This window comes from Protomyctophum bolini, assembly GCF_963924005.1.
Source record: "Protomyctophum bolini genome assembly, chromosome: 18".
NCBI classification, from domain to species: domain Eukaryota; kingdom Metazoa; phylum Chordata; class Actinopteri; order Myctophiformes; family Myctophidae; genus Protomyctophum; species Protomyctophum bolini.
In genome coordinates, this window is record NC_137879.1 from 31,035,175 (window position 1) to 31,048,203 (window position 13,029).

The window sequence follows — 13,029 nt, forward strand, 5'->3', positions numbered from 1 at the left end:
GGTAGTTTTACACCAGTTGAAATATAACAAAAGGTTTCCCAAGTAGGTCATATTCATATTCCAAAATGATGTATCATATTCACAAGTCCTGAAGCAGATCTCATTCTTCCCAATTAGGGTTGGACCAAGCCCAATGCGTTCCATGTGTGCATCACCTCCTACAAGCTGGTGCTCCAGGACCACCAGGCATTCCGACGCAAGTCATGGCGGTACCTGATCCTAGATGAGGCCCAAAACATCAAGAACTTTAAGTCCCAGCGCTGGCAGAGCCTGCTCAACTTCAACAGGTCTGTAGAGCATGAAGATTAGCTCTTCTGTAAACCTGCACAAAGGGCAAAAGAGTCCGTTTCCCAAGGGCAACAAGTTAAACTCAATGCTTACAGCACTGTTGGTGTGGCTCAGACTGTTCAACGGCAACTCTGTCAGACGTCTGAATCTCCTAATCATTCCCAGGAAGAGAACCAGACGTAGCGGCGAAGCATAGATCATAATGGTTTTTTCATGGCATGACATTTTTATTTTTAAATCAAAGTTTCAGGGACAGTGTACTGTACTTTTGTACAGTAAAGCGAGCCAACAACTGAGAATTTTACTGCACAAGGAGCAGAAGTAGGGCTTCTGTTTGAAAAACTAAATACATTTATCCTTCTAATGGCATCTAAAAAAATCACACTGGCAAAGTGTTCTGTCCATACAAATTTGACCGTATGTTGTATGAATCTTGCAGCCGCAATTCAATCAAATTAACTGTTACATTTCCTGTAAGATCATAAAATAAATGCTGATTACTCATCCTGCACACAGTGGAATATGCCCCTCATTCATTTCTATAAATTCTGTCTGTGGACTCTTTACACAGCTGAAGGGGGTAATGTTAATTAAGGTCCCCCTTTTAGACTGGCAGCCCAAATCCAGCCTAAATCAGATTTTTGCCATATGAATCCAACTTGAACCACATTCAGAGGTGGTTACTTTCAAATGCCATTCAAATCTGATTTCTAAAGATGTCTCAGTCCGAAGACTCTAGTCTAGACTGCTCTAACCACCCAAGCCACATACTGGTATCTATTTATTTTTTTCACAGATAGACTATGCAATGTCACCCCCCATAGGATCTATATTGAATTGCAGCTTGGTTAAAGGCACGAACATTACTGGAACGATTGTTCGGACGTCCGCTCAAAAATCCCTGCCGAAGCTCGAATCCTAAAAACAGGGCTCGGGGGACAGCTTTACTGAACACACAGATTCGATCTGATCTCTTGTAAATAACGGTGTGAACAGTCTGTCCTACAGATCAGATTTGAGAAATAAATCGGATTTGACTGCAGTCTAAACATGGCCTTAAATGTATCTGAGTGCCAGCATGAAGTGAACTTTACAGGAACTGTCCATGTTGGCACACAGACCCAACTGAATCACCCTAATGTTATTGCTTCAGGCAGCTGTGTTTTGGGTTGCACTAACTTCCTCCTACTACTGTCTGGCAGAATATGTTGAATCATGGGATCTCTAATCACTTTCTACCTGGCATTCCTATTTCGGGCGTGAAGGAAAAAACAAACATGCCCGAACCTCCAGTCTTATCCTACATTAAAATTGGCATAAGGGAGGTAGGACGGACGGACCATATCACCATGACTCGGCCATAACCAAAAAAGGAGTTCCCTGTCCAGCAATTTCTTTTTTTAATCCGCCCTTCCTCTCCACACCTGACTTGAAAAAATTCATCCCTCATCTCATCAATACTTGACTTACTCTCTCTACTCAGGAATTACTGCCTCATCTCTCTCCAGACTACAACTCACACATGTTCTCCCTGGCCTTTTAACCCATTTTGGGCGGGAACCCCTTTTGGTGTTTTAACTAAGCATTATGTTATACTTTAGCTATTGAAAAATAGCAGATCTTTTTTTAAATCATGTGTTGCTGTGCTTTCCCATTTCATTTTGTGCATTTTCTCTACTGTATATGTTTTGTTTTTATGCTGTCCAGCACTTTGGTCAACCTTGGTTGTTTTTAAATGTGCTCTACAAATAAAATTGACTTGACTTGGCCACTTGGAAATGCCACACAGCTTCCTAATCCTAATGTATACAGCCCAATATCATTATCTAAACCCGTGTACATAGCTTGAACATCATTCCCCTCCTCTCCTCGCAGCCACCGGCGGCTCCTGCTGACGGGAACGCCTCTCCAGAACAGCCTGATGGAGCTCTGGTCGCTGATGCACTTCCTGATGCCCCACGTCTTCCAGTCCCACCGCGAGTTCAAGGAGTGGTTCTCCAACCCGCTGACGGGAATGATCGAGGGCAGCCAGGAGTACAACGAGGGCCTGGTCAAGAGGCTGCACAAGGTGCTGCGGCCCTTCCTGCTCCGCAGGATCAAAGTGGACGTGGAGAAGCAGATGCCCAAGAAATACGAGCACGTGGTGCGCTGTCGCCTGTCCAAGAGACAGAGGTTCCTCTACGACGACTTCATGGCACAGGCCTCGTGAGTTGCTCGACGGATCGCTCTCGGAGGGAATTTCTAATGTGGACACATTATGGCATGCATGGGCTGCTCTGGTTTTTACGTTAGAAATTAAAATGATTGCTAAAACATTCCAGTCTCCTAGACCTTGCACATGGTAGATGTAGTGTTTGGGTGATAAGATCTTCATCTTATGTTATTTCTATAGCAAAATATATGTATATTATTGAAAATGAACAATAATATATTTTTTGTTAGAATTAACTGTAGAGAAATGACATGCAATAAAGATGGGTCGCCCAAACCCCTTCACTTCAACATCTAGCAAGAAACTAAGCTCCAACCCTCAAACAAATCCGCCTTTTTCTAGGCCTGGGGCCCGTGACTCACCTTTTTGCAACGCATTTTGAATTTTTGATAGCATAGGCTGGCCGGGTAGAAGATGGAGTCAAGAAATTGAAAGTGGGACTGACAGATTTCATGTTTTTCAGATGTGTCAAGAATGGAAACAAGAACACAAGGTCTCACTCTCGCTCTTTTTTTCCCCCCCTACAGCACACGGGAAACATTGGCCGGCGGCCACTTCATGTCTGTGATCAACATTCTGATGCAGCTCCGCAAGGTGTGCAACCACCCCAACCTGTTTGACCCCCGTCCCATCCACTCTCCCTTCATCACCCAGCCCATCGTGTTCCGCACAGCCTCCCTGGTGCAAGACGCTCTTGAGGTCCACCCCTTCAAGGTCAGCACGGAGGGAGTTTTCGTATTCTGGGCATGTCGTAATAGGAAAACATTAGGCAAAAGTGGCAGATCTATGAGCTCACAATGCACAGCAACGCATTGCAAGCAGCGTGTTGTGAGCTTGTAGATCGGCTGGGCATTTTCAACGTTTCACAAAAAAAGATGCATGCCAGTGTTGATGTTTAGGGAATGTTACGTAAAATACAATGGAATGAGCTAATTTTGAGTTTGACCTTGTATACACAGTCTGACATAGTTTGTTTGTGTGTGTGTGTATCCTTAGCGCTGTGACCTGTCCATGTTTGACTTGGTGTCTTTGGAGAGCTGTGTGTCTCGCTACCAGGCAGACGTCTTTCTGCCCCGCTACAAGGTCGGTCGGCAGCTCATCCAGGAGATTGCAGAGGCTCCTGAACCCCTTCCGAGGCCCAAACCAGTCCGCATGAAGGTTAACAGGTATGCATTTGAGCAACTCGTCATTCGCTTTTATTCTTGACTATTCATCCATAAAGGGCTTTTGCTAAGCACTCAGACCTATGTTCAAGTGGCTTACAGTTCAATACGACACTTTACCCATTTGGCCTTATTAATTTTTCTACATTACATTTTTTCTACTTTTTTCTTTTTTAGGATGTTCCAACCACCTCCAAAGGCTGACGGCCGAACTGTCCTGCTTATGAACAAACCCACCTGCCCTGTTCCCCCTGCTACACAGATACCTCTCATTACTGAGGTCATCCCTGCACCTGCACCCGTCGTTCAACAAGGTTGGTCAAACACTCACTGACTGACTGACTGCTGTAGCCTGTAATATATAATTGGAAATGAATGACCATTGTGTCCAAAATCGTTTTTCGTTCTTTACAATTTTTTACCAAATGTAGTTGTTTCCAATTCCCCCCCCCCCATGTGTACAGTCTGTCACTGCCAACCACTACCACCCAGTTTGTGTTGAAGTGTCCCTGAGCAAAACATGAGGACTAAATTATAACATGACGTCAAAATTGGCATATCTCCTAAAAAGCTTGAGCTTTATCCCCCATCCACTCATTCTTACTCTCTTTCCCCCCTCCCCCCCCACATTTTAATATTTATATATTTTTTCTCTTTCTCTCTCTCTCAGTGGTGTGTTCCGTGTCGCCCATACCCTCTCTCCCTCGTCCACCCGTGCCTCCTGCCGCACAGATATCGATCAGGTCCAGCACGCCTAAGCCTGTGCTGACCATCCGCCAACCCGCCGGTCCACGCGCCCCCAATGTGCCAGCTCACTCTACCCCACCGCCCAGCAACATCATGCCCCAGCGAGTGCTCCTCAGTCCGGACATGCAGGCCAGACTGCCCTGTGAGTATCAACAATGGATAAATGAGAAAAGGAGGTTGCACATCAGCAATGATTTTCAGAGTGCTAAACCCAAATCCAGTATACATCAAAATGTAGGAATTTTAAAAAATCCAAATAGGTAGCACATCAAAAAATGTAAATAAATACCGGACAAAGTACTCACATTTCCATTTCTTTAATGGCACACACCAAAAAGGGATGCTATGTCCTCACAAATAGAAACTGTGCAAACGGTACAATCATTGCAATGCAAAGCGACAGCGTTACTTTACGTAGCGTGTAGCCATGTATAAATCACCCTAAATGGATTACTGATTCCGAGCCGCTGTGCCAATTATTATTTAACAGAATCCGATTTCATGTTTAATTGACGAATTGGAAATATGTATGCTGGTTTTTTGGTCAACAGCCAACAATGTGCCGATCCCATTTACTCATTCAGCATTCCTGACAAAGCAAAATGTTTCATATTTTACTGGGCGAGTTCTTTAATTCAAGTCAAGTAATGTTAGTACAATTTTAAATTAGCACATCTACAAGCTCACAGCGTGTTGCGTTGCAACACTGCGTCATTGTGAGCATGTAGATTGGCTATTATCTGCAAAGATATTTACTGGGGAAACGGGGGTCCATATGCACTGATCGTTCTCCATCTGTATTTTTTACTGTGCTGAGGAAAGTCATTAATCCAGAAGACAGGCCGATGGGGTTTAATGATTTGTATGCCCCTCTCATCCTGTCACCAGCTGGAGAGGTGGTCAGTATAGCCCAGCTTGCCTCACTGGCGGGCCGTCCTATGTCGTCGTGCCAGGGCAGCAAACCGGTCACCTTTCAGCTGCAGGGCAACAAGCTCACTCTGTCTGGAGCTCAGATCCACCAAGTTCCTGTGGCCCCACCACGCCCAGTCCAAGGTTAGTGTCAGCGGTGGCATGTTCTTAGTTCTTACTGTTGTTCAATGAATTAAACTGTTGACAGTGCCAACATCCCAGAGTAATCTAGTAAGAGTGTGGCGACACGCTTTGATGTCACATGGGCTATAGTTCCAAACATTGCTCCTATGGCTGGAACTATCCCATTGAGATGGATAGATAGATACACTAGTTATGCTAATGACGTGTATACACGTCTTTAGAATCAAAACCAAGGGGTTCCTTGGACGTGTATAGGCGTCTTTAGGTCCTTTTTTATTGATATCAAACCATATTATAAAAATACTTTTATTTTATTTCTTTATTTTCCTCCTTCAGCGATCCTAGCCCGTTTTTGCGCATGCGCACTACCGTTCACTTCCTTGTTTACCGGCCGACAAATGTTGCTCATAACTCTAAATCTACGGCACACTCCATGGTTTCGATCATAATGCTGATGTTCTTTGGTCATTTCTGACTTCAGCAAACAGCTCGTTTGTAATAATAACGCTTCTAGAGAGACGAGGACATGAGGTCAAATTATGCTTCCCGGTTTTGGGTAATGGAAGGCGGGACTTTAAGAGTAAAATCTGCCTCATCTGCGTGACATCCTAGTGCCTTTTATTATGAAAAATTCCCCCGCAAAAGAAGTGTTAATAGCCTAACTTGATCGACAAAACAAAAGCTTCGAGTGTCATGTCTCACATGCGTCAAGATAAAGTGACCATTTTGTTGAAAGATTAAGTACCGGTATTATAAACTATACTATAAGGCTGTTTCTGAGAAATATGCGAATCATTCTAAAAGCGTGTTATGTGTGACTGAAACTTATTTTTATTTTCTCCTTCCCTCCACTCTACAGGTAACGTGATGCACTTGGTGTCCAGCGGGGGGCAGCACCACCTAATCAGCCAGCCTGGGCAGGTGGCTGTCCTCAGTACAGCCAACACACATGCTATTCATACCTCTTCTCCAAGTCCCTCTGGGACCCATCTGCCTCACGGTGTCTCCTCGCAAGGTTCCTCCTCCCTTCTCTCCGCTCTTTCTCCAATATAATATTTATTTTATTATTATTTTATATATATTTTATATAAAACCTGGTTTCCCTGCATTAAGAATTAAACATCAGAGTTTCATTCAGTGCCCATGCAACAACAACAAAAAGTAGCATGCTTTGTGCAACAGCCCTAGTTGCTGAAGGTGTAAATGGTGTCCTCTGTGTTTGTCCTCAGTGCCCTCATCCATGGTGAGCAGTCCAGGGATAGTGAAGATTGTGGTGCGCCAGCACGCAGCACCAGGCAAGGAGTGCGGGCCTGTGCCCACCCTGGCAGTGGCCCCTTCCCCCCGTGTGGTCCCCCATCTATCCCCGTCCCCACACCATCATCCCAACACACCCCCTGTCAGAATCCCCACTACAGCTCACATAGTCCAGCGGACCCCTGGTCCTGCCACTGCCACCTATACCATAGCCCCACCCAGAATCCCTTGCTCCACCCCCAGTCACCCTCAGCTCCCCCGCCCTATACTCAAAGTAGTGCAGCCTCCGCCAGCAAGTACTGAACAGCCAGGTGAGCGAAGGAGAAAAACTTTATTTGTTTTTGTTTTCGCTCAAAGCTTACATGGTTGTGTTCTTGCATGGCAACGGCTGATGTTGGAATAGTTGTTGCAGTTTGTTTGTTTTATTGCTTGTAGCAGTTTTTTTTTTGTGTGTTTTTTTTTCTTATCTTTTATTTGCTGCAATACTAATCGGGATGCTTTCTTGCACTAAATATAGGAAAAACACATCTGTGTATTAAGGGACATTAAAGAACTTGTTTACATTCACTCTTTTCTGTGCTCTTCCTCAGCTCCAGCTCGTGTAAATGCTTCCTCCGCATCTTCCACGTCTTCATCAAAGGCTTCAGTGACCCCAAACGATGACCGCAGTTCCAGTAAAATTGCACTGCCTACCAAGGCCAGCTCCAGTGCAGCTGGAAAAGCCCCTCATCGGCCTAGGCCTGTACCTCCCCCACCTCCACGCTCTCCTTTCTACATGGTGAGCTTACACCTCAAATACATTCACAATGTCCATGAAGCTGCTCCAACTGTGCTTAATTTGTCTTCAAATAATAGCCCTTCTGAGAAGAGAATTCAACTTCTCAATAGTATATTATCAAGATAGAAAAGGCAGCACTACTTTTTTGAGAATGTTTATTCTGTCTTACAAGGGAGACTAAAAGCAATATTTGGATCTACTGACCTTCGGGCTGTGTTCCAGTAGCGTTGCACCCTTCATTTTTAACGCTTAGTTTATTTAGCATACCTTTTGAACAGCCTCGGAAATGGTCTTGCAAGATCATTTGCAAGATAACTGAAATCAAGCGCTCCCCGCGCTACGCCTCCATCCTTTTCTACGTGACCAACAGCACGTCCCTCTTTCCCCCTCCAGCCGTGGCTGGAAGACAGCCGTAAGCGGCAGCATGCCAGCCGACTGGACCTCATCTCCCGGGTCAATGAGCACCACTGCGGGGCCAAGCCCGTCTATGGCCGAGAGGTTCTAGACTTTCTCACCTTTCTCCCCGGAGCCTGCCCTTCGCCGGCTCCCCCAGGGCTCCGCCCCCACGGGGACTGGGGTCGCTCGGGTCACAGCAGCTGCCTGTTAGCGCAGTCCCAACAGAAAGGCAACCACTGGAGCCGGAGTGGTGCCCTGAGAGAAGCCATCCACACCACAGAGGAGCGACTACAGCTGCTCAGTAATGTTATAGACAGGTATGTTGATGACCGGCTGCTTGTTGTTGGTTGTTTCCACTGTACATATCAAAACTTAAAGTAATGTCCTATAGTTACGTTCAAATAAATATCCTGATTATGGTATTCATGTTCAGGAAGAGAAAAGCTGTATTGTGTTCAAACTGTTCATCATATACAGAAACCCTCTAGCTCATCCACATAATTTCTCTCGTCTCTCATCTCAGGTTTACATTTGTGATTCCTCCAGTGGAGGCTCCAGTCATCTCCATGCACTGCTGCCATCCTCCCCCCTCACTGAGCCACAAGCAGGCCCTCTTTTCCGCTGAGCTGTCGACCCGGCTCACGCCTCTCACACAACTTCCTCTCCTGCACCGCATTCAGTGTAACATGAGGACCCACTTTCCAGACTTGAGGCTCATACAGTACGACTGTGGTAAGTCATCGAGCCATTAAGGGTCGAGCAATTAAACTCCTCTAGTGAGGATTTTCCTGGAAGCATTGAGTTCTTGAGATGATTGGAATAGAACAGATCTACAGCGTCAGCGACACACCAAGTAGACCTTTTGAGGAAGTCTGATATCAAGCAGGCATGAGGAGCACAAATACATCAGGTTTTGCAGATGTTCAGTCTGTTGCTATTGGCTTTTACACCATCACTGTTAAGAGCTCGGTCTTCCAGTGATAATACACAGATTATGCATGTTTATGCCATTATACCAAGATAATCTCGAAGGCCAAGCCACCTCAGAGGTGAGGTATAATCTTATACCTTTTTGGACCTTAACCATCAATGTGTGTACGTCGTGCACATAGGTAAGCTGCAGACACTCCAAACATTACTGCGGAAGCTGAAGACGGGCGGCCACCGGGTCCTGATATTCACCCAGATGACGCGCATGCTGGATATACTGGAGCAGTTCCTCAACTACCATGGACACATCTACCTCCGTCTGGACGGCAGCACCCGTGTGGAGATGAGACAGGTCGGGGGTTTTGCATGTTCTTATTTTCTTCTATTTAAAATGTTTGTGTGTGTCATTTGCTTGCCAACATGGTTGAATCGGGATTAATATTAATTACGGTACTATGAAAGCAAAAGTTTGCATTGGCCTTATGTCTTTATTTATTATTTTTGTAATTCATTTACATATATAAATGTATTAATAAAGGGTACATGCGCTGAGAAGATGCAGAATATTGTGACATAATTGAGTAGAGTCGGGCTGTTTAATGAGCTACCACTTAGAATAAAATCTAACACATTATTCATCGACCAAAGGAATCGTGTTGGCTGGACCTAATAGAATTTGTTCCAGTGCTCACATCCTGTATTAAGGTGCCATTTAGCATCCTAATGGAACTCCCACTAATTTGACTATTTCTACTACTCGTTTTGGGTATTTATTATGCTGTATGTAGCTCAAATAAATTACTGAGAATACAACTGGCCCAGGTTAAAAGTTTTTTGTTGTTCATGTGATTAAATTGCACAACTGAACTTTTACTACTACATGTTTTGGCACTAGAAAAAGGAAGGAATTCAGTTGGAATATTCCTCCAAATGGAACATACACACTCCTTTCTGTTACGACGTTCAGTTCAGTACACACACATACAGTAGTACAGTGATGTATTTACCTCCCAAAGTGTATTCATTGTGGACCCCCCCTACCCCCCCAGTCCCTAATGGAGCGATTCAACGCAGACGCGAGGGTCTTCTGCTTCATCCTGTCCACGCGAAGCGGCGGCGTGGGCGTCAACCTGACGGGCGCCGACACGGTGGTGTTCTACGACAGCGACTGGAACCCCACCATGGACGCCCAGGCACAGGACCGATGCCACCGCATCGGGCAGACCAGAGACGTCCACATATACAGGTACAGTACACTGCCTCAGGGCACAGGACCGATGCCACCGCATCGGGCAGACCAGAGACGTCCACATATACAGGTACAGTACACTGCCTCAGGGCACAGGACCGATGCCACCGCATCGGGCAGACCAGAGACGTCCACATATACAGGTAACACAGGTGCCTCGGATGCATTTAGTTCTACAGTATGATAGAAATTAATTTATATTGAAATGGACCACTGTGTGTCAGATTGAAATATTGAAATTGAAATCTGTTCACCAAAATCATCTCCTCTCTGTCTTAACCACTTTAAACCTGGAGTCCCTGTTTTTTTCTTTTTTATTATTATTTTCAATTAAAGAAAATGGCAGATCTACAAGCTTACGGTACACAACGTTGTGATCTAGCTCAAGCTGTTATCTGCTCTTCAGACAGGACGCGTATTCAACCAATCACAAAGTGGTGTTCACGAATATATATTAAACGATGTCTTCCAAATGTATATAGAATTTTCATTTCTGCTTGGCTCATTTGGTTTCTAGTTGGAAAATCAAAGAGTGGTGGAGACAGGACATTGGCTTTATTTTCTACTACCGAAATACAGTTAGGCGGCAACATTTGATAATTGTGGGAGCCAATATAAATGTTATCATTTACTTTTTAAGAGCCTGCCCAGGGACTACAGATGAAATGTAGCTTTGGCTAACTCTGGCCCATTTACATTGATGTGAAAACTGACATGTTGATTAACCCATTGACGCCTGGTGCAACGTATACGTTGTTCTACCCTTGATGCCGGCCGCGCTCTCTGTGTCTCATCAGCTATTGCTATACATGTAGCAACATAACTATTTAAAAAAACAAACATCAGAATTTGAAGGTTTTCAGAAACCTTAGGTCAGGCCCTAGAAGGCGTTCCCAGATTCGGCCTCAGGCATCAATGGGTTAATGAGCATTGTCCCTGTCAAATAAATAAATACGTTTCAAACAGTTAAACGTTTAACGGCTCAACATTTCCAGTGTAGAGACCAGCTTGAATTCTCTTTGGTCCTTCCTCTTTCCCCTTCAAAGGCTGATCAGTGAGCGCACGGTGGAGGAGAACATCCTAAAGAAAGCCAACCAGAAGAGGATGCTGGGCGACATGGCCATCGAGGGAGGGAACTTCACCACCGCCTTCTTCAAAGAGGTACGTAGGTTTGAACACCAGTCACCGGTCTCATGTGTCTTAAATCTTAACCCAAGTTTTCTGAAAAACCTCAAATATTTATATAGCATCAATTTCTTGTAATTTTTGAATACTGTACATCAGTGGTGGGCAACTGGCGGCCCGGGGGCCACGTGCGGCCCCCACCTTCACTTAATGTGGCCCTCAGGTTAATGTCAGAATACTGATATAATATTGGTTTCAGCTGTTTACAATTCCACAACACATTGCAAACATGACCCACTGTTATTACTTCAGTCTAAATTAGTAGCTCATTGCTTCAACACAAGTATAATTAAAGGCATTTGAAATGACATAAAAATGTTAATTTTCAGGATTCCAATTCAAAAAGAGCAAAAAATAATTCAAGATTAAAATTTGAATATAGCAAAATAGCCGATTTACAAGCGCTGCGACGCGTTTTGAGCTTGTAGATCGGTTATTTTTGCAACGACAGTAATATGTGGCCCTGGGAGTGAGCGTGGAAATATAGTGGCCCTCTCCATCGTCAAAGTTGCCCACCCCTGCTGTACATACTGTACAGAACCCAAAAATGGGTAAAAAAAAGGGTAGGGGGGGGGGGGGTTAGACAAAACCACTGTCCACTTGAGTAAGAATCACTATATCCATTTCGCCTGTGCCTCCCTCAGCAAACCATCCGCGACCTGTTTGACATGAACGAGGGGGAGAAGCGGGAGGTGGCGGTAGAGCTGTCTGTGCCCCAGGGAGAGGAGGAGGAGGCGGCGACGGCGGTCAACAAACACAGCACCACCATCCTGGAACAGGTCAGACACACGCTTACTGAGTTGTGAATGGCTATATTAACACATTGATGATTTTAATGTCTAGACTTGATTTTTGTTTTACTTGTGTTGGGTGAAACTGACGATACTTATATTATTAATTATACTGAATCAGAATGATGATAAAAATATTCAGAGACACAATACCAGAGAAATAACCCCAGTGTTTGTACTGATACAGACTTAATCTACTTGCTTACAATACTGAAGTCGTGCTAAATTGATGGACCCTAACCGACGTCTTTCCAACATGTCCGCCAGGCACTGTGTCGTGCAGAGGACGAGGAGGACATTGTGGCCGCTTCCCAAGCCAAGGCGGAGCAGGTGGCCGAGCTGGCGGAGTTCAACGAAAACATCCCACTGGACGACGGAGGGGAACAGGAGGAGGTTGAAGAGCTCTCTAAAGCTGAGCAAGAGATTGCTGCCCTGGTGGAGCAGGTGAGTTGTCATAATGGAGGACCCTCTTGAAAATGACATGATACATCTCAAGACTTTTATCCTCTATAAGGCCCTATTCTAGTTTGAGGCACTGGCAATGGAAAAATAAGCTATTTGCCAATATTGCAAGTTAAGGATTTAATTTAGAATGTGGTATTGCTAAAAAAATAATGTAGCAGTTTGGGGTGAAAGAACAATAAGGGCATGCTTAATTGTCATGTAAAATGTCTTTCCCTATCCAGTTAACTCCAATCGAGCGCTACGCAATGAACTTCCTGGAGGCCTCTCTGGAGGACGTGTGCAAGGAGGAGTTGAAGCAAGCTGAGGTGAGATAACCTCTGTCCTGGATTTACAAACTAGCCAAGATTGTGTGTCTCATTAACATAATTCTTAAATGATAGATAGAAATAGAATTACAGATGTTATTTTCTTAGTCCACATACAACACTGACCCATCAATAGAAAACAAAAGAAATGACAAATGTATCATTCCAGATATTTTTGGGTCCATTTTAACACTTTGTTAAATTAACACTGAG

General features: G+C 44.6%; 1 protein-coding gene across 4 annotated transcripts in view; it reads left to right on the top strand.

The window, feature by feature from the left end:
* srcap (Snf2-related CREBBP activator protein) overlaps positions 1–13,029 on the top strand; it is a 43,114-nt gene that overhangs the window by 21,253 nt on the left and 8,832 nt on the right. For all 4 annotated transcript variants that reach the window (XM_080788414.1, XM_080788412.1, XM_080788411.1 and 1 more), the window contains 18 exons: positions 118–287; positions 2,164–2,493; positions 3,028–3,214; positions 3,497–3,666; positions 3,841–3,977; positions 4,334–4,552; positions 5,299–5,463; positions 6,323–6,478; positions 6,693–7,028; positions 7,308–7,495; positions 7,889–8,208; positions 8,415–8,623; positions 9,004–9,173; positions 9,871–10,067; positions 11,117–11,231; positions 11,900–12,034; positions 12,314–12,490; positions 12,733–12,816. In XM_080788414.1, the coding sequence (XP_080644540.1) occupies positions 118–287; positions 2,164–2,493; positions 3,028–3,214; positions 3,497–3,666; positions 3,841–3,977; positions 4,334–4,552; positions 5,299–5,463; positions 6,323–6,478; positions 6,693–7,028; positions 7,308–7,495; positions 7,889–8,208; positions 8,415–8,623; positions 9,004–9,173; positions 9,871–10,067; positions 11,117–11,231; positions 11,900–12,034; positions 12,314–12,490; positions 12,733–12,816 (3,465 nt within the window). The remainder of the gene's footprint in view (positions 1–117; positions 288–2,163; positions 2,494–3,027; positions 3,215–3,496; positions 3,667–3,840; positions 3,978–4,333; positions 4,553–5,298; positions 5,464–6,322; positions 6,479–6,692; positions 7,029–7,307; positions 7,496–7,888; positions 8,209–8,414; positions 8,624–9,003; positions 9,174–9,870; positions 10,068–11,116; positions 11,232–11,899; positions 12,035–12,313; positions 12,491–12,732; positions 12,817–13,029) is intronic.